The 21,778-nt window shown below is 30.9% G+C and overlaps 2 protein-coding genes across 6 annotated transcripts in view; one reads left to right on the top strand and one right to left on the bottom strand.

The window, feature by feature from the left end:
- Positions 1–9,049, bottom strand: part of LOC134715934 (kynurenine/alpha-aminoadipate aminotransferase, mitochondrial-like) — a 33,571-nt gene extending 24,522 nt beyond the window's left edge. For 2 of the 5 annotated variants that reach the window (XM_063578511.1, XM_063578529.1), the window contains exons 1-6: positions 8,746–8,869; positions 5,995–6,117; positions 4,653–4,752; positions 4,055–4,123; positions 3,502–3,634; positions 1,634–1,708 (exon numbers count right to left, since the gene is read on the bottom strand). In XM_063578511.1, coding sequence (XP_063434581.1) covers positions 1,634–1,708; positions 3,502–3,634; positions 4,055–4,123; positions 4,653–4,752; positions 5,995–6,061 — 444 coding nt within the window. In that variant the 5' untranslated portion in view covers positions 6,062–6,117; positions 8,746–8,869. Of the gene's footprint in view, positions 1–1,633; positions 1,709–3,501; positions 3,635–4,054; positions 4,124–4,652; positions 4,753–5,994; positions 6,118–8,745; positions 8,870–8,958 lie in introns of those variants that run through there. The other 3 variants (XM_063578502.1, XM_063578520.1, XM_063578540.1) reach the window with 3 other exon arrangements.
- Positions 9,008–20,025, top strand: LOC134715956 (BTB/POZ domain-containing protein 19-like). The gene is made up of 7 exons (XM_063578553.1): positions 9,008–9,198; positions 13,883–14,093; positions 14,473–14,526; positions 15,419–15,547; positions 16,813–16,944; positions 18,005–18,130; positions 18,667–20,025. The coding sequence occupies exons 1-7, from the start codon at positions 9,116–9,118 to the stop codon at positions 18,787–18,789; spliced, it is 858 nt and encodes a 285-aa protein (XP_063434623.1). The 5' UTR covers positions 9,008–9,115; the 3' UTR covers positions 18,790–20,025.
- The last annotated feature ends 1,753 nt before the right edge of the window (positions 20,026–21,778 follow it).

Here is a 21,778-nt window from a genome sequence, read left to right as displayed (position 1 = left end):
AATTTTGGTCATGTTAACTTATTTGTAAATCTTACTTTGCTGAACATTATTGCTGTTTACAGTTTATCTCTATGTATAATTATATTCAAGATAATAACAAAAAACAGCAAAATTTCCTTAAAATTACCAATTCAGGGGCAGCAACCCAACAATGGGTTGTCTGATTCATCTGAAAATTTCAGAGCAGATAGATCTTGACCTGATAAACAATTTTACCCCATGTCAGATTTGCCCTAAATGCTTTGGTTTTTGAGTTATAAGCCGAAAACTGCATTTTACCCCTATGTTCTATTTTTAGCCATAGCGGCCATCTTGGTTGGTTTGGCGGGTCACGCCACACATTTTTTAAACTAGATACCCTAATGATGATTGTGGCCAAGTTTGGTTTAATTTGGCCCAGTAGTTTCAGAGGAGAAGATTTTTGTAAAAGTTAACGACGACGGACGACGACGACGACGGACGACGCCGGACGCCAAGTGATTAGAAAAGCTCACTTGGCCCTTCGGGCCAGGTGAGCTAAAAAATGTAACCCACATCTGCATGTCGACTGTACATATTTTTTTTCTCATGACAAATGATTATTTTAAAGTCTGAAATATTTTACCCAAATGGTCACATTTGAGGAGTTCATTCACAAACAATGGCTTTCTGTTTTTTTCTTCTTCAGATAACTTCACTTAATCCAAATTGCACCCATTTTTTTTGCCCAAAAAGAGATATAGGTTTCATCGTTTGTCATTGTTCAGATTATCAAAATAAACTTAAATCCCTCTTTTTGTTTTGTTTTATACTTTATGATTATATTATTCATGACCCAGTATACACATTTACTGGATGTCTGTCAAAATCAGACGTCACGTAATAGTTACGTCAAATTGATGACTTTTAAAGCAAATTTCATATATGTCACTAGAGCAACAACCTCAAATTAACTTCCCTTTGTGTTCACACTTAAAAGTGAGGTAGTTAATATGGGTTCCCCCCCCCCCCCCCCCCCCACACACATTAACTCCAACTCAAGTGAGGGTTAATTTTAATCTGGGTTCGACCTGATTTTAACCTGGATTTACCTGGATTTACTAATTCAGGTAGAAACCCGGTTTAAAAAGGTATAGTGTGAACAGGGTATAAATGAACTAAGAGGCTTGCTTTATCCTGTAACTGAAAGAATGCAAGCATGAAACAACAGTTTTTAAGACCTCCAAATCTCAGTTTACTTCACACTCAATTCTTATATTTTTAAACTATAATTTTCAATCAGAAATTTCTTAACATACAACTTTTTAACGGAAAGAAAGTGCCCATAGATTTTGCATATGAAATGAATGGTGGTAACTGAATACAAAATTTTAAAAAGTATAGAGAGGTCAGGGATTTGGGGTATTTTAATATTTTAACATTTTCTCAAATAATTAAGAAAATAACATACATGTGCTACTGGGTAATTTATGTCCGCTTTTTAATAACTTTGTTAGGGAATTAGTACAATATATGTGAGAAAGTTCAACATGTACCAAGAAAACATGCTTGACTGTTCAAAATATTACAAAACTGTTTAAACTTATGAAAAAACATAACTTTCAGCATAAAAATTCTTGTGCAAAAAAAAAAGAAATTAATCTGGACTACTTACTATAGCCAAAGTACCAGAGTATGTTGGATGCTCCAATAAAACATTATCTCCTTCAGAAACTAAAGCTTCAAATGCCTGAGAATAGAAGAAAAACCACATTTTAAAAGATACTTCATTGGCTAACATACACAGAACATCATACCATAGATGTATCAATGATCATATATATGGTGACTTGAAAAACACGGGTACCACTCAGATTACAATTCTACCTTGACAGGTAAGTTTGTATCTAGCCTATAAAATACTTATTTAGCCTTGAGAATTGAAAGGTCAGTTTATCCCATTCATACAAAAGAAGTTGGTAAAATTGGCTTCATGCCATTTACCTTGTCCAAAATTAAGGTCACTTTATTGTTCTTGTGATATTGTTAAAGTACAAAAGAACCCTATATTCTGACCAATGCTTAAACTTTGTGCATCTTGATTCAATTGTTTAAAATATGTTAATGGTGAATTTTAGGGGTTACTTTCGGCCTTTTTTTTACCTGTTAGTTTTCTTTTCAGATATAAAAAAAAATGTCGGCTTGACTTTATAGAAATAGACTATGCTTGCAGGTTCTCTTGTTTTTTGTTTACACCAAATTTAGTTGCAAAATATTTTAAACGAGAGCTGAATTTTTTTTTTATTATTATCTTTTAATGTGAATTGAAGGTTAAATAATTATAATGTGAATTAGAATGAAGAAAACATCTTGGTCCCAAAAAAATAAACATCAATCAGGATATAAAATTCCAAATATTAATTTATTATACTAAAATAAGTTCATGTAGAATAAACTTTCTAAGATTTTATTGATTCCTTTTAAATTGAAATCTCAAGCCACTGTTTTGCATGTTTAGGTCATGTCCCAACAAAAAAATCAATAAATATGACAGTACAATGTACTCTAAGCACAAACACATAAGGTCACTGTGAAATAGACATCTAGGGCAGGAGCAAACTGTCAGTTATACCAAACCAGTTTGACTTGATCTCTAGTTTAAAACCGGTTTGACTAGATGTCTAGATTATTCTTGGAATAACAATGGTGTGGCCTATATTTTGACAATGTAAATAACCTGAGGACCTGGATGGTTTTTTTTAATATCTGTATTCTTTAAAGTTTTAGGACATTTTCTTTTAATAGCCTTGAAATAACTCATACTGTAAAATTCTCATGAAAATGATTTTACTATTTAGTCTTTCTGTTACAAGATTATTTATCCATTATGTACATTGATCATGATTATATTATCAGTATTGCATTTCAGTTACCTAAGTAACCCTTTATTTTGCACAGTTATTCTTTATACTTTTGCAGTGCAGTAAATTATTCTCTATTCTTTATTTTGATGTTCATTTTCTCTATTCTCTATTATTTTTTGCTGCTATTACATGTATTCTCTATTCTGTTAACCCCATTCTGACCCTCATAGGTAAACTTCTTTTGTATGTATGGGATAAACTGACCTTTAAATTCTCAAGGCTAAATAAGTATGTTATAGGCTAGATACAAACTTACCTGTCAAGGTAGAATTGTAATCTGAGTGGTACCGGTGTTTTTCAAGTCACCATAAAACAGGTAAAGAAAGACAACTCCATATGCTTTATAAGTCTGATATGAAAAAGATTGTTTGAGTGTAATATATTCTTTATAATTTGTTGTTCAGTTACTTATTGAATATATTTCTTAATTCTTCATTTGAATTCTTTGATTTGTTATTCTATAATTAATGTGCTTACAATAACTTGAAGGAAAAATCACTTCTGAAAATTATGATTGTAAGTTTTTATTATTGTGATCCTGATACTGTCACATTTTTAGCCTTAAAAAAAACAATGCAATAATTTCTGAATTTTCAATAAATCAAATATTATTTATTACCTTACATAATCCATCTTGACTCCCACAGGTTACCAAGCATTCCATTTTACCTGGATGGCTCTTGTCATTATAAGTTGGCGGGTTATGCACCCTCGACTGTAAGCCTTCTATCCACTGTACCAAATCTGGCAGACTAAAGAAAAAATAGTCTAAGCGCTATTTTTTTTAATTGTGTCTGTTTTCTTTGGTCCTTAAACTGACCTTATCATAAACTTATATTACGAATACAAATGCTCATAATTAGTATGCATGAATAAACATAGCAAAGCACTCTTCTATAGAAAGAGACAATATTTCAGGAAGGTGACCACACAGATATTAAGTGTATAAACATGGTTACAGGTCATGAATATTCATGAACAAACAACATAGTAAATTTTCTATAGCATTGCCATCTACCTACACCTAACATCACAACATCCTCATCCTGACTAACATGGCTTCTGATTCACACATATTTATATATTCTGCACTGCCAAACAGATGTGTCTCTTTAGCACGTTTTTTTCAAAAACAGTATTAATTTCTAGAAATATCTTTTAACAATACAAACCCTGGTGTGGGAGCATACTGTAATCCTTTATTCATAATTTTCTGATCAAGCTTTAACACAGTACCATCCCTAAAATGTAATTTGATAGCTTAGTTCTTGTTTATTTGCAATCACTACATTAACAAGCTGTACAAAATAGTAAAAAGTATGTTGAACACTAATACTTTTCAAACTCAACAGATTTTAATAATTGAATATGAGTGTTGTCCTATGTTTTTATTTATTTAATCACCCAATAATAAATAATGTTAAAGTTTTTCACCTTTTGATCAAAATTAATATTTTAAAAAAAATATTAGCTATGGTCAAGTTTGTCACTTGTCATCTGACATTTGTAGGTAACAGCAAACTCATATATTGTTCTTATATATATACTGTAGAAACATTAATTTTCGTGGGGTAAACATTTTGTGGTTTTGTATCTACATAAGTTTTCATGGGGATTTAATTTCGTTGTTTCTATTAAATGCAAGTGAAAGTATATGAAGGTTAAATATTCCTGGGGCTTTTTAATTTCGTGGATGTGTTCTTTCCACGAAAAAAACAAAATTAAATCCACGAAAATTTCTGCTTTTACAGTATATATATATAGTCATACCTTAGTTTGAAAGAAGCCTCCATTATTGGGAAAGTCTGTGTATTTGGCATTCCTCCTGCCATTGAAATCATCTCGGCTGAACTCTCATTCAAAATGGCAGCTGAAATGTTTTTAATTTTGATAAAAAAAATCATATTCATTGGCTATATCTCAGAAGTATTATTAATGTGCTGTGTTTCAAATGAGTATTGGCAAAAACCATTTAAAATATGACCTGTTGCTAAAGTGTATTTGTTCCAAGACATTCTATTCCTTAAAACTTAAACTTTATTCAAACTAAAACTTCACAATTGAAATCTGTTTGTATAAAAAAAAAAAGACTATCTGACTATCTTCATATCTTCCTAATATACCACAACCCATAACATTTGATATTTTAAGATTTTGTTTTCATACCTTCCTAGATTAAACTTGAAAATAATCATGATAATGTGAGTTTTCAATTACCATACTATCTTTTTTTTATTACAACCATCAACCTCTAGGAAATTTTGCAGGAATGAAATATCAAAGGAAATCCAATCCTCCACCTTACCTTGAACAGTGGTGTAAAAAGTAAAATAACAAAATAACTGTCAGAACTCCAAGGAAAATTCTAAATGGTAACAGCACAAGTATAAAATAAACTAAAAATCAGTTGAAAAGGGCTTTACTCATGGGATTGGAACTAAGCACAAAAACAGCTAACAAAATTACTAATGCCACAAAGTATTAATCTGAGAGTACATGTACTTACAGTTATTGAAAGCTTTATCAAATTATAATTTCAAATTATAAATAGGGCATGTTTACCTTGACTTACATATCATGATCATTAATTTAACACCTATCCAATATATTTAAGTGTGAAGACATTAAAAGCACTCATGGTCTGAAAAAAGAGGTTGAAAATATATACATATATAAAAGAGGGACGAAAGATACAAGAGGGACAGTCAAACTCATAAATTTAAAAAAAAAACAAAAAACTGACTAACGCCATGGCTCATAATGAAAAAGACAAACAATGCAGTTCCTGTCATCCTGTCTATTCCTAATTTAAATCCAACAATAAAAACGTTTACTTCACTACCAGCACTTTTGATTCATTTCAATTAAGCCTTGATAAACTATGATACCACTAGAGATTAGCAAATTTTGTTAAAGTCTATAATCTAATAAAAAAAAAATATCTTCCATCCGCCAACTGCAAATTTTTTGCTTGTTATCAGAAAAAAATAACGAATAACCATCATTTTCTTAACATAATCATTTGATATACACAAACATCTTTTTAAGTCCCATAGAATAAATTCAAACATAGAATACCATTCTGATTCAATTATAGATAATAATTACTTACTCAATATACGAATTGGTGAGGGCTTTCTAGCCAGACTAAGTCTGTTGAGAAATCTGGTGTAATTCATTCTCTGGTGATTTTAGTTTATCAATTTCATTTCATTTCATTGAATATTGTATGTACCTGATAAGAAAAAAAAATCATATAAAGAGAATATCCCTGTTTTTAATGTCTATAATATGAAAATAAATTATCTTTAAATATCAATGGAGATATTTTAAGTCATACATTTGGGGAGAGGGTTATATCTGTTGCTACTGAAATATGGGAAGTTGAAAGTGGACAAACTGAAATTGTCATTTACATCCTAGATCCTATTTTCATTATTTTTATCTCAAATATAGAATAAGATTGTAGAAATGTCATTAAATACAATGTAGTTGTTTTTACACCAAGATTTTGTGGTTATACATGTAAACCCGTGCAGCCATTAAACAAGAATAGAATAGACTGCAACTTCCACATTTGAGGGGGGATAGGACCTTTATCAGGACTCCGGGGTCGGTGTTTTTAAGCTCGGGATTTCAGGATTGACCCTTTCGGGATCTGGGAATTTTTTTTTCAAATTTCGGGACCTCAGGATTTTGGGATTTCAAGATTTCATGTTTTTAAGCTCGGGATTTCGGGATCAGGACCCTTCCTACCCTCCTTCACATTTAGATTTTATAATAATTAATGCATAGTCCTAGTTTTAAATTTGCTTGCCTGCAGTTACTTGTGTGTCCTAGTCTAGTACCATAAGAAGTTCTCATTTTTTCTTGAATATTGTTTGAAAGGAATTCTTTTTACATATACATGTTTAAGTATTAATAGATTGAACATACATGCAGTCTTGAACTTTGAATTATCTTATTAGTAAACCAATAAAGTGTTAACACTTTTGTGATGATTTTTGAGGGATAAATTTTTAGTTATGAGGACAAGTTACTAACTGAATTTTGATATAACAACAAAATGTCTGGAATTTTCACTTCACATGAAAATTAATGACATAGTTTGCCTTTTTGTTGCAATTAGAAGGATGGTCAAATAAAACAAGCACATTGTCATGGCATTTGCAAATAAAATTGGAAAATTATATATTTTCTTCTTTCTCTTATCTGAACTTAACATTTAACATATTTAAGTCATTCTGTTTGCATAGGATAGTTTGGTTTACTTATGTACATGTAAGTATAAAGACTTTTAATTGTTTGAAAAGAAATATCAATTATAGACAATCAAGTTTTCAATATTTTCCTTATATAAATGAACTGCAGTAGTAAAGTTGACCTGAGGTAATTGGCAAAAAATGTTTAGAACTCAGGAAATTCTTAGGTCCTGTATATAAAAGATATTTGTTTTCATACAAGTATGTCAAAGGAGTAGGTCTTGTAAGGGCTGATTTTGGCCTGAAAGGAGTAGGTCCGGTAAGGATCAATTTTGGCCTCAAATTTCAAGTTCATCTGATGAATGATTTTGACCTCTTTTTAAACACTTAAGTGTCTATTTTATTTGAATCAATTAGTTTATGTGAAAGATTTTAACTGATTTAGTCGTTAAAAACGATCCGATTCAAGCTCAAATATGAAAATCTACCAAATATGTCGAAAAATGTCACTTTTTAGATAGTTTAGTTGTTGTCAAAAATGAAAGTGGCCGCATCTGTGTTCATCCAAAATCTTTATATATGTTATGTATTATCATAAAATACAACTTACATTTCAATATTAAGGATGAACACAAATGCGGCCACTTTCGTTTTACACGAAAACCGTCTAAAATTTAGCTAAAATGATAGAATTGTGAAGATTTCAGTAATTTAGCGTGACTTAATGGTGCTAGTACTCGATATATGTGCATTGTTTTGCAAAAAAAACAACCAATATTAATGTAGCAGAAGCATTCTTCTGTCCAATAAATAATTAAAAGTTTACATTTTAACAATTTGGTAAAACTGCTATATTTTGGGGCCAAAAAGGGGTCTTACCGGACCTACTCCTTTCAGGTTCAAGGATTATGTAAACAAGAGTAGGCTTACAATATGCTTTATCTGAGAGGACTTACATGTAGCTCATATAATTGATCAAAACTTAAATGATTAATAAAACACAATTTCATGATAAGTAAGAAAACCAAAGAAATATATATAAGTATTTGGAGGGTTTCTTTACCGGAATGGCTAAATAATATGACTTGAAAGTAAACCAAATACTTTAATGCATAAAAACACGAAATCCTGAGGTCCCGAAATTTAAATAAATCTTAATCCAGACATCCTGAAATTCAAAAAAAGAATTCCCAGATCCGAGAGGGTCAATCCCGAAATCCTGCCCTAAAAAACACCTTATCCTGGAGTCCTGATAAAGGTCCTGTCCCCCCTTTTCAAAAAAAGTTTTAAAAAGTTTGATTTTTAAATGAAATAAAAATATTTGTCTGAATTCGAAGTAAACCAAATTCTATGAGCAATAAGTGGGTTCATACATAAGAGTGGGTCCGATTGGGATCTAAGCGTGACCCAGGATTGCCGAATTTTTGTAAGCGTGACACGTGAAAGTCAAATAATTGTGTTGTAAAAATGGGAATTGTGGTCTAGTGGGACTCGGAAATGACAAAAAAATGAGAATTGCTTACGTGCATATAGTGTAAGCGGGATATGGGAATCTGACAAAACAATAAGCGGGATATGGGAATCTGACAAAACAATAAGCGGGATCCAGGATCGGAACCCCCCAATGAGACCCCCATAAGATGACTGTGACCGTAACTGACATCAATTATTTCTTGAGCAGTATGAGTATCTTCATATTTGTCTGTGGACCAACAACATAAACATATTTTTTGTTTACAAAATCTAGTTACAACCGGATTTTTATTGTGATAGCATAATTCTTATCACTGATGGCAAATGTGTATTGTGTTCAATTTCTATATTAAAAAATATTGTCTTTGCTGAAACATTCTTGCATTGCTTTGCTTATTTACCCTACATATTAAGCAGAGTTGAATGTCCCTGGAAGGTGAATGAACACTTTACACTTTCAAAACCGGAACTACGACTCGAGCTAATTCTACATCCGGAAAAACAAGTGCTTGGATACAGTGGAAAATTATCAGAATAGTGTGATAATAATCTTTAAGAATGTCTAACGATCTTAAAATGGAAGGGAACATTACAGAATTTGCTAAAGAAATGAAAAAGATTATCAACAATAAAGAACACAGGTACGGTCAGGTGAAAAAGAATATATACCCAGCTGTACTGCCAAGTTTTCATGGTGACATCCCATTAGTCCGACACCCCTTACTCCGACAGCCCACTATTCCGACAACCCATTACTCCGACAGCTCATTATTCCGACAATGCAATTTTGTTATGTGTATGGGTAAATTTTCTCTAAAAAAAACAACTTGGTTCTCTAATATGAGGCAGGCATAACCTGTGAATGGGGATGAAGTCTGTATGTATTATTTTTTTAATTCAATCATGTTGATAAAAGAACCCGAAATACCGTACGTAACGTTCCCGATTTTGGTTCTGTTGTAAGGGAATTAAGTTATGACGTCATATTTGATGTAAACAAAAGAAACGCATTCATCAGGTAACGTTTTTTTCATATCAAACAATAATTAGGTCTTTCCACTTTTCTGTGGAAAGACCTATTGTTTTTCTTCTGATTATTTTTTTTTTTTTCTTCCGCCTAATTTTGCTCTTGCGATAAACATTTGTTTAGCAATATGTCGCTTAGATATTTGGTATATGATATCGAACAGTTTATGCGCTTTTGAAATTTACCCTGCGTAAACGAATACTTTTCTTTGTAGGAGTTATCTCCCCAAACACTGTTTTCCTTGTTAGCGCATCTCCTTCGCAACCGTAAAAGATTAAGACAAATTTATTTTACAAAATTGCTCGTTATATCCTTCGCATGATTTGTCCTATTTTGACCGAAGCGATATGACCGCTCCATATGAGAGTTATTTCCCCTTATGCATCTGATATAAGTGATATGAATTTCTATCTTATAAATCATAAGTGATAGAGACCTAGGATCTTTTGATTTGAGGTCCTTGGTCCAAAAAAATAAAAAATAGGTGAAGGTCAAAGGTCAAGGTCATATTCTAATTTTTGACTTTGGCTTATTTCCACTAATTTCCAGAAACCGTATAAGATATCGACAAATTATTTTTTCTAAATTGTTAGTTGCGACATGTCGTAACACGTAAATTTTGATTGCCAAGGGTACGTTAAACTTAAAAGTGAGTTTTCTCCCCTCTTGTATTTAAAAATATGCGTATGGTGATATAACTGATTAACCAAATATAATTAAGACCTATGGTCTTTTGATTTTAGGTCCTTGGTTTATGACCTTGAAATTGATCTCAAGGTCATAGATTAATTTGACCTTCTAGTTTATGACCTTTGCTTTCAGCTCATATGTATACATGATATAGCCATGAGACTTTTGGCGAAAGGTATCAAACCATTTAACCTTGAAAAAAATAACCGGAAGTGACCTTGTGTAAACCGGAAGTAGCTATTTTTTGTACTTTATTAATAAAAAAGTATATAGAACCAGATCTTTTTGGAATCACTGTCAATTAAATATTCAAATATTATCGGAAGTAACATTTTTCAAACCGGAAGTAACAAATTATCTCCCTTATTTAAAAAAAAATGTATAGAAACCATATATTTCTGGAATCAGCGTACAATAATCTATCAGTTGACGATTGAAATGACATTTTAAACTTAATTTTACAACTTTCATATTAAAATACATTGTTTTCAGTGGAAAGACCTTCAATTGTTCTCTGAACAATTGGTTTTTAATTAAAATTGAATTTGTATTGAGATTCAATCTTATAATTTACTAGACTGATAAATATATAAAAAAATCAGTCTCATGCAAACAAGACAGATATCTGCGCAAATGCGGGGAAAACCGGAACAGGAAGTAGATCTGAAAAAAAAAGTTAACGATTTTGAGTTCATTAGTAGAATGAAAAATTCGGGAAATTTTCCCGATTTTTTGTAAAAATTATTTTTATTGATTTTTCTACCATAATTGGGGACTTCGTCCCCATATAATATTTGTGGTTTTGATTCCAATTATTTTTCCATGCCGGATATTTGTCTCAGTATATTGGAGTTGATACACATGCGTATTGCAACTGCATAGTCCTTACCCTCGTCCCTCTTTCGTTTTACGTGTCTTGGTATTTTATTTGTCTTTATATTTTGTCGTTTGTGTCAGTTTACACTGCCGGAAAATGAAATATTGTTTTCTGTTCTATTCTATAAACAGATTTCAACTACTAGTATATAGAAAGTATTTGAACTACCATAGCCTTTATGTTATATATACTGAGTTATTTCTTAAGATATGTTATTACATATCTAAACGTAATAATACAGACAGGCACATTTTATTTTACCCTGATACTTGATTTGCTAAGTGTCGGATTTATGGGTTGTTGGAGTATTTGGCTTTCAGAGCAATGGGTTGTCGGACTATTGGGTTGTCAGACTAATGGGTTGTCGGACCAATGCGCTGTCGGACTAATGGGCTGTCAGAATAATGGAGTGTAACCGTTTTCATGAAGCTAATTTGTGAGATTTAGCCAAAACTAGTAAAGATTAAAGAAAAATAAAACAATAGATCAAATGAAAATGCGGCCAATTTAACATGGAAATACCTGAGTCCAGACTAATTGTGCAGTCCTGATCCAAGGTTTCCCTTGGCCTTTTTGTCTACATGTTTGTAGGTTTTATTTTGTCCACATCCCTTCCACCACACAGATTTTGTGGTCTAGGGGTAAAGACTGATGGCTACAGTACTGATTCTCGTAAATCATTTGAATTACTGTAAGGTAACAGACAAATAACTGAGTTTAGGTCTATAGATTGTAAGGAATTTTATATGTTCTCTTACAGGTTTTCGTGCTATTAAGAATCCTTTTGAAACATCATGCTTGAGGGGGGATAGGACCTTTATAGGGACTCCAGGATCGGGAATTTGTAAGCTCAGGATTTGGGGATTGAAACTGTCAGGATCCGGGAATTCTTTTTTTTTTCGAAATTCGGGATGTCAGTATTTAAATTATTTGAATTCAGGACCTCAGGATTTCGGGATCAGGACCCCCTCCTATCCCACTCGATGCTTAGTATGAATTCATATGAAGTACGAAAACACATGATCTGAGATGAATGGCTATGATATAAAAAAATATGTGGTATGATTGCTTTTTGCTTTAACATGTTTAATAAGAGACAACTCTCAACAAGAGACCATGGCCACATTAAATGACACAGATATTTCAAAACAACTACATGTATAGGTAATTGTAAGGCCTGCCTTCAACAAATAGCAAAAATAAAAAAACATGCTATTTTATCAATTTTTAAATGTCCCATGAAATTTCTGTTTAAATTGACACCTTTGAGCCATTTTGTTTCAATACATAAATGCATTGAAACGGGAATTTTCGCTACATTGAAGACCCATTTGTTGCTTTCGGCTGTTGTCTGCTCTATGGTCGGGTGGTTGTGGCTTTGACACATTCACCATTTCCTTTCTCAATTTTATATTGTTTCTGGACACAAATTTAAAGTGTAAGTTTAAGAAGTTTGATTAAAACCATAATTATTTTTTTTCCACATTTCACGATTCATTAATTAGAAATAATATAGACAAACATTTCAAGGCTTTTTTTGTAGACTTTAGTGGGTATTTTTTAAAAACTCACAATTAATATGAATAATACAGGTACCAGAAAAACTATGTTACATTTAAATAATAATTTAGTGATTGACTGTACAAAAAAAAATGTAGAGACCATTTACAAATTGCAATTGGTGTTGAGTCATTTGAGCAATTTGATTAATATAAAAAAAAACAGGATGTACATGTAGTATGATTGCCATTGAGACAACTCTCAACAAGAGACCAAAATGACACAAAAATTAACAACTATAGGTCACCTTACGGCCTTCAACAATGCTGCAAAGCCCATATTGCATAGTCAGCTATAAAAGGACCTGAAATGACAATGTAATAATGTAATGTTATGTATAGAATATAATAGAATAGAATATTTTTATTTCCCAAATTACAGGGCCCATAAAAAATGAAAGAAAAACAAATATGTCACACATAAACAAAAGACAACCACTGAATTACAGGCTCCTGTCTTGGGAATGGCAAATACAATGTACATTCAGAATTATTTTTAAAAATTAATAATATCAATTAAACCAGATAAAACTATGTTGTTCAGAAAAAATTGCATGAATAAACTGACTGACAGACTCAATTTTAATGTAGAAGAATAGTCAAAATTACAAACAAATAGTAAAATGGAAATTTGTATTTGTTACAAGAGAAGAATGTGAATCAAAAGAAGCACAATTTTAATATTTAGTTATTTTAAAATGGTCTATAATAAAGAACCCTTTATTCAGCATGCAAGGTAACTTAGTACAGAAAGGGTTTGTTTCATTGTTACACACACAAAGGTTCACTGTTTTTGTACTGATGCATTTAAACATTTTTTGTGTTAGATTACCTATTTAATGTATGAGGTTTTTAAATGGTGTAGCTTTTCAGCCACTTGATTTATATTAGTATTTTATGTGAGCTGTCATTGTAATCATATGTTTAAAATCTTAAGCATGTACATGTATATGTGATATCAGTACATTTTGTTCTAATCCTGTACACAACTTAATCCTTTTAATGAAAGTCTATTTGAAATTCTAAACCAAAAGGAGAAAAGGCAGTAAGATTTAGGGAAATACCAAACAAAACTGAATTCTGGTTTATTTCAAAGATTTTTTATTTTTAGAATAAACTTTGAAGCATGCCAAAAACAAAATAAGATTTCATATGTATTTCATATTTTTTAGTGATGTTAAGTTCAAAATTGGACCAAACAGAAAAGCCTTTTACGCTCACAGATGTATTCTATCAGCAAGATCAGCCATATTTAAAGCCTTGTTTGCTGAACAGACCCCTAACAGAGATGTAGAGATTCCTTTACCAGACACATCACCAGAAATATTTCAGGCCATGTTAGAGTTTATGTATACAAACTGTGTCTCACTTACACCAAAAATTGTAAGCATCTTAATAAATGTGTTTAAAAATCAATTTTAAAATCAGTAATTTATCACATATGTCATAAACCATGCATTTATGTACATATGTTATAGTACTATGGGTAGTTCTTTAGATCTTAAATAAAATTTAAAACATTCTAACCATATCCCATTAGTTTTGTGTACATTTTTGAATGATCAATTGTTTTTGAATTTTAATTTCTGTCACGTCAGGATGTTAAATTTAAATGTTTTTCACTAGTTAGTAGTAAGTGGTTATTTTTATTTCTGCTGTATACTGATTAGGATACAGAATTCTGTTGAATGAAAAGTTAGAAAAAACTATATTGTCATATATAATGTAATTGAAAGATACATTTCTACCTAATCTGTTGCAGGCTTTAGATACATTTGGAGTGTCAATTGAATATGGATTAGATGAACTTAGAAAAGTAAGACATATATAATTAATTACTTTATTATACATGTAATACTTCGTACATGTATGAATGCCAGGTCTTTATTGGATAATGTTCATAGTTAAGTTCTGTTCTTTCATACGGCTTATAGGGTGACAACTGTAAAACACTGGCAAAATGAAAATCAGTAATTTAAAGACATTCGTAAAGTAACCTTAAAAAATCATTTAGCTGATTTATAATGTAGACCATTTTGACAACTAAAATTGTCATAAAAGAAATTACAGTAAAAATGTATGATGAGCCAAAAAGGAATACTACAATCAATCTACAATGTGCAAAAATTATTAATGAAAGAGTAACAAATAATGGTTTTCATAAAGAAATGAATTCAGGTATAGTGGTCATATCTAGTTGGTAGGCTTGGGCGGATCCATGGGGGGCTGGGGGCCCGGTCCCCCCCTTTCATAGGAAAAATTTGGTTGATTATATAGGGAATCATTGAAGCATGACTGGAGCGGGCCCCCTTAGGTCAGTCAGCAGGCCCCTCCTTACAAAAAGTTCTGGATCCGCCACTGGTAGGTACAATGTACATGAATCTGATATTGCCAGAAAAACTGTCATTGAAACAGGTAAATGATATAATGCCAATTAACTTTAAAGGAGAATAGAAAATCAAAAGACAAAGACAATACATGTACATAAACAAGTTACACAAAATGTAACTGCATGATGAATGGACACACAAGAAAACACTTTTAAAAATGTAACCAATAATTAACCATTTTTTTCTGAATATTTGTGTAATTGAATCTCATTGAAATTTAAATTGTCAAATGCACACATCTCATGTCTTTTTCTGACTGTGTTATTATGATGTCTACACATCTTTCAAATACATGCTGTGTTTTGTTGTATTTTTCAGCTTGCAGCATTATACCTTGTAGAAAATCTAAGTGTACACAACGCTTGTGAGTGTCTACAAGTAGCTGTCACTTATAGTAATATTGAATTATTGGGGGCTACTCTTAGGTTCATAGAGGAACACACAGAGGTTAGTAATACATGTATACAGTTACTCTGAATGTCTACAAGTAGCTGTCACTTATAGTAATATTGAATTATTGGGGGCTACTCTCAGGTTCATAGAGGAACACACAGAGGTAAATAATGTATAGTTATCGCTTTTTTATAAAATTTTCCGTTGATCTTACTGACTGATAATTTCCTTTCTTAGCAGAGTGGAGTGATATTAAAAATTATCTCTAGAAACAAGATGGCATTACATAAATTTACTGTACAGTAGACCACATCAATTTACTGTACAGTACACCACATCAATTTACTGTACAGTAGACCACATCAATTTACTGTACAGTAGACCACATCTATTAACTGTATAGTACACCACATCAATTTACTGTACAGTAGACCACATCAATTTACTGTACAGTACACCACATCAATTTACTGTACAGTACACCACATCAATTTACTGTACAGTAGACCACATCAATTTACTATACAGTAGACCACATCAATTTACTGTACAGTAGACCACATCAATTTACTGTACAGTAGACCACATCAATTGATAATTAAAGATTAAGTTATCTTTACATCTTTATATACTACAGTGTCTTTTGTGTGCTCTTAAATAATGACTAAAAATGATAATCAGCTGAAATTTTACATGCCAATTTTGTCATTGAATTGGGGGGATAATCAGACATAAAAAACACTGTATTATTGTGTTTTCTTTCTTATTTTGACCATCTGGGCATTATGTTGCAAAATACTTTTTAGTTATAACATTTTTTTACAAACTATGTATTAATGTATATACAAAAAAAACATATAAATATTAAATATAAAGATAAAAATTTCATAAAATAAAGTGTTGTTGCATGTATTAACCTTTTAAGGGAAAAAAATCTTTTAGAATCAAGGGGAGATAATTATACTGAATTTGATTTACCATTATTTTTTTTTAGGAAAATAAGGGCCATGACTCCCTATTTTTTTATATTATAGAAGTATCTATGAAAAACATTTTTTTGTTATTGTGTCTTCAATAAGGAAGAATCAATTATCCTGTATAAACAATATAAAATAGCTTTGATTTTGTTAATTTAAAATGTATTTTAATGAAAAAACTAGGTCTGTGAGCCCCAGTTTTATATTAAAATTTATAAGTACAATGACTCAGTAGTATATAACAAAAATCAAGAAAAATCTATCTTCAAATATCTGGATACCCTAGCTTGTAGCATTTATAACTATTTTTGGTTGACGTAATTTGTCTTTGTTTGATTTTAGGCTGTTCTGAAGTCCAAAGCATTCCAGGAACTTTCGGATGAATCTATGAATGAAATTCTACAAAGTGATAACTTACAAATGGATGAGATTGAACTGCTGAAATATGTCAAAGATTGGGCAACCATTAACTCAGTAAGTACCTAAATGTAGTTATTAAAGAAAAACTGAATATTCTGACGGTATGAAATTTCCTCAGTATAAAAGTAAGCTCAGAAATATTAAGGTGGTATGGGAGTCTAAAAAAAAAATGATAGAATTTGTTCATACTTTGTCAAAATGTAGTATCTATTGATACATGTTCAAAAATGTTATAAAAATGATTGGTCACTGCGCATTTTCTCAAGCTACAGGTTGTGACAAAATGACAAATTTTGTATGGATTATACAGGAAAAAGCACCATTTTGTGAATAGAAACTAAACAAAATGATAGAATCGTATAATAAATTAGAAAAAGATAGCTTTCAGACAATGCTTTTAGAATATCAAAAGAAAAGATAGGGTCACCGTATGTTTTTTCCGGCTAAAAGACAAAAAAGGAAAATTTCATGTAGAGTCCTTCAGAAAATGCACTGTTTTAGAGTTACCTCCCCTTAAAATGCCAATTTGAAAATATTCAAAAAACAACCAAAAATAATCTACACTTGTAAAAATTGAATATTTCTAAGTTATATTCTTATAAATTGGTTCTTTTAAATGAAAATTCACATTAAATATTGCATTCCTGCATCAAATTTTGCTAACTTGATAGAAAATATGGTCCTTAGATTCTCTGTTTTTTACAATCCAAGATGGCGAAAGACACCCATACCGCCTTAATAAGCACTTAAATGTCGTTAAATACTAAAAGGAGACTTGCATGCACACAGAGTATCTTAAAAAAAACCTACTGGTTTTCAACTTTTCATATGTTACCTAAGCTTTGATTTCAGTTATTTATGTAGTTATTACATGTACTTGTCTTTTTGGTTAAATTTGGGCTAGTCCTTGATCTCAAGATTGTGAAAATAATGACAACTAAGACAATGAACAAAATTTGGAAATACAGTTTAAGACACACAAGTAGAAGTTTTGATAAATATGGCAGCACAAAATGTACTAGCCACATTCACCATTTATTTCACAATTGCTTTTGATTCATTCAATTATATGCAAAATGAATAGTAAATATCACATTTGTATCTTTTTATTTAGACAGTTTTAGAAAAATCAGTGAGTGAAGTAGCCAGAAAAGTTATACCTAAGATTAGGTTTTCATTGCTCTCTCCCGAAGAGTTAGAGAAGATAGAAAAAGACAATAAAAAAGACAATCTTATTCCTGTAAGTAGCTGATATTATCCTTTCTAATTATGAACTTAATATATGTATATATAAATCTATCAAAAGATTTTTTTTTAAAGATTTTTTGAGTTGTTGGGTTACTTTTTTGTATGATACTATTGATACTACAATCAACTAATTATAAACATTTAGACCAATAACTCTGTATTGAGTAAATTTTAGTAGTAGCAAAATTATTTCTATTGCATTTTTTGATTTATAAAATGTGGTTTGTTGTATTGGTACATCCTAGCTGAATTCAATCTACACTTTGTCACTTACACAATATTTGAACTTTTTTTGAAAATTTTACAAAATGTAAACATTAATTGCAGAAAGTTTTCAGTACAAGCTGACCAACAGCTTAAAATGTATCTACAAAATGAGAGAATTTAAGAGAGATTGTAAAAGTGAAAGTATTTAAAAGTTTATAGGTGTTTATTTCCATTCTTGCTAAAGTGTTTAATGTCATAATTCTTTTATTGAAGTTATTTTCATGCATTGTTGAAATAAAAAAAATTGTTGCTTTTTTTCAGATTGATTGTTTTAACAATTCATGGCGCTTCCATGCAACAAAGAAAGGTGACCCTTCAAATCCTCTTATGAAGAGAAGAAAGGGCACAGAAAACAGAGATCATCTAAAATACCTGGACCAGTAAATGAATAATTTTCAAACTATGTGATAATCAAAACTGTGTGCACATAGATAGCTAGACTTGAATTTCTAATCAATTTTTAAGAGCTAGCAGTGTAGGGAATATAAGGGTTATAAAATTCTCAGAAATAATTAAATGCATTGTGTGCTTTTATTAAATTTGTTAGGCCTATATAGCTCCAAACAAATTATGTATTAAGTTGTATTTACAAATCTGGTAAGCATTATGTATAATCTTTTCTCAGTTAGGCATTGGGACATTAGTTATATGTACTCATTTTGAACTTTTAAACCATTTCCTATCATTTTTTGTGCAGTTTCATTATAAAAGCGTAATCTCATTGTTATATCTCACTAGATTGTTTTGAACAATATTCTGTGATACATCTTTAGTAAAATGTGTCCAAAGTCATTGTTGAATAAATTTTTATGTAAGTTTAGATGTAAACATTTTTGTTTATTTTGAATTTTTTTCAACTTTAGTATTGTTAAATAAGTTTGTTTGTTGATAAATTAGAAATGGTATATTTTACCTTTATTTGTAACAGTTACTACACAATTTTTATTGTTTCATAGTTTTAATTTCATTTTATAGTTATATGTCTATAGTATATCTTAGCAATTTTACAACTTAGGTGCTTTTGTGTGAACCTTTTTGACTTGTATGTGTCCACCCTTTTATAAAGTAGGTCCGTCCATTTTTTATGCGATGTTTGTGTACCTTTTGCTGTATGTGATATTTTTTTATAATAAACATTCCATTAGTTTTTGTTATGATTTGTTTATATGGTGTTCACAAACATTGTAATATTCATTATCAAATTCAGTTTTCTTGAAGAAATTGATGCAGCAACATCATTTTTTATTGTACCTTATCTAAAACATCTAATACCTTTGATGAGTAAATTATTGTTTAGATTTCACATCAGCATGAACATTTCAAACTTTTTTTTCTTTGAAGATTAAGATTATAGTTGACCTTTGATCAAATGAGTCAAGACCATTTATCATTTTGGATTTTCTTTTTCCTCCTTTGAGAAAAAGAAGTATGTACGCAATTTTACATATCAGATAATATGTACAAGGGGAATAACTTGGTAATAATTATTTTTTAAAGTTTTATAATGTTTATTTATATTTAAAGTATGATGAATGTATCATTAGAAACTCATGTGACCTCACTTGATTGTAATAGATATGTTTAAATATATGAAATTTATTTATTAAATATAACAATTCATCATAGTGATTATTATTGTTTCATAATTGCAGTAAAAATTGTGGTGTTTTACTTTGATTTTTGTTCCAACAGCAACAAATGTCATGGACAGAACGAAATATGTATGGACAGAACAACATATGTATGGACAGAACAACATATGTTTAGTTTTCTATGTTGTGTCATGTGTACTATTGTTTGTCTGTTTGTCTTTTTCATTTTTAGCCATGGCGTTGTCAGTTTGTTTTATGAGTTTGACTGGCCCTTTGGTATCTTTCGTCCCACTTTCATGCAGATTTAAATATTAATTTATTAGCATACTCTTTGTTTAATTTATGAGTCATTAATAATATTTGAAAAAATGTGTTCCTCTCATTAGATATTTGTAAATAGAATTGTTTTCATTTCTGAAGTCAGTGCTCCTGTCCCTTACATGAAATATCATTCATACTTTTAAATGCTCTTATAATATGTTAATTCATTTTCCACTGAATAGTCTTATGAAAAAGTGAATTGCTATTAGTTTCTTTATTCTGCATTGGCTTGAGATATAGGGAGAGGGTTGTTATTTCACAAAACATTAACCCTGCCACATATTTGTGCCTGTCCCAATTCACGAGCATCTGGCCTTTGTTAGTCTTGTATGGTTTTAATTTTAGTCCAAGATAGTTATATCTTTTGTAGTTTGCTGTGATGTTCATTTTCTCTCAACTAGTACACAATTTTATTTATGGGGCCACCGAGGCACACCTCAGGGTGTGGAATTTTCTCGCTGTGTTGAAGACCCATTTGTGGCCTTTGGCTGTTGTCAGCACTTTGGCCAGGTTGTTGTTTCTTTGACATATTCCCCATTTCCTTTCTCAGTTTTGTTATGAAGACAAAACAATCCTCTGGCTTACTTAATTACATTTAATGAGTGTCTTTTTTAAACCATTCATTAAGACTAAGCAATTTTATAACATTAATAAAAAGCCTTTGATAATGGTGATGGTACATCTTTCCTAAACATATGTACAAAGCAGTTTCATTACATCCTTTATTATTAGGGGCTTTACAATTCACATATTAACAACATATGGATTGATGGGTTACCTTTTGGAACGCTATTGTCATTTGCCTGTTATCTTTTTTTGTGATAACCACTTGATATAACATATGCACGAATTTATAGGTGTAAGGAGGGTTCATGTTGATAAGTCTTTATTTTTTGTGTTTTGTGTACTGTTTTGGTCGTTTTTATTTTTTTGTCTCTCTTCTGTGTTAATCTTTTAATATCCTAAGTCACAAAGAACCTTTCCTACCTCATTGGCAGATGAAGCCCTGTACAACATCGATTTTGTGTATATATCACATAACATAAACTGATTATACCTCTTTTTTTTACATTTTTGCCTATTCTGTCTGTTTTGTTCACATTTTGTTGTAGAATGGAATTTAATACGACACTATTACAAATGAGAGGTTTAGCTAGCTATAAAACTAGGTTTAGGCCACCATTTTCTACTTAAGAAAATGCCTGTGCCCGGTCAGGAATATCAATATCAATATTCGTTTGACGAGTTTGAGCTTTTGGATTTACCATTTGTTTATGGACTCTCAGTTTTGAATTTTCCTCGGATTTCAGCATTTTTGTCCTGTTACTGCTGTTGGAGTTTTTATTCCGGGAGGGCATTACCAGCCCAGTAGTCAGTACTTCAGCGTTAACATGAATTATCATTGATATGGTCATAATTATAAATTAACTGTTTACAAAACTTTAAATTTAAGGCTTTTC

The sequence above is a fragment of the Mytilus trossulus genome, chromosome 1, assembly GCF_036588685.1.
Source record: "Mytilus trossulus isolate FHL-02 chromosome 1, PNRI_Mtr1.1.1.hap1, whole genome shotgun sequence".
In the NCBI taxonomy this organism is placed as follows: Eukaryota; Metazoa; Mollusca; class Bivalvia; order Mytilida; family Mytilidae; genus Mytilus; species Mytilus trossulus.
The sequence above is the reverse complement of the archived record's forward strand: the minus strand, read 5'-3'. Positions and strand labels throughout refer to the sequence as shown.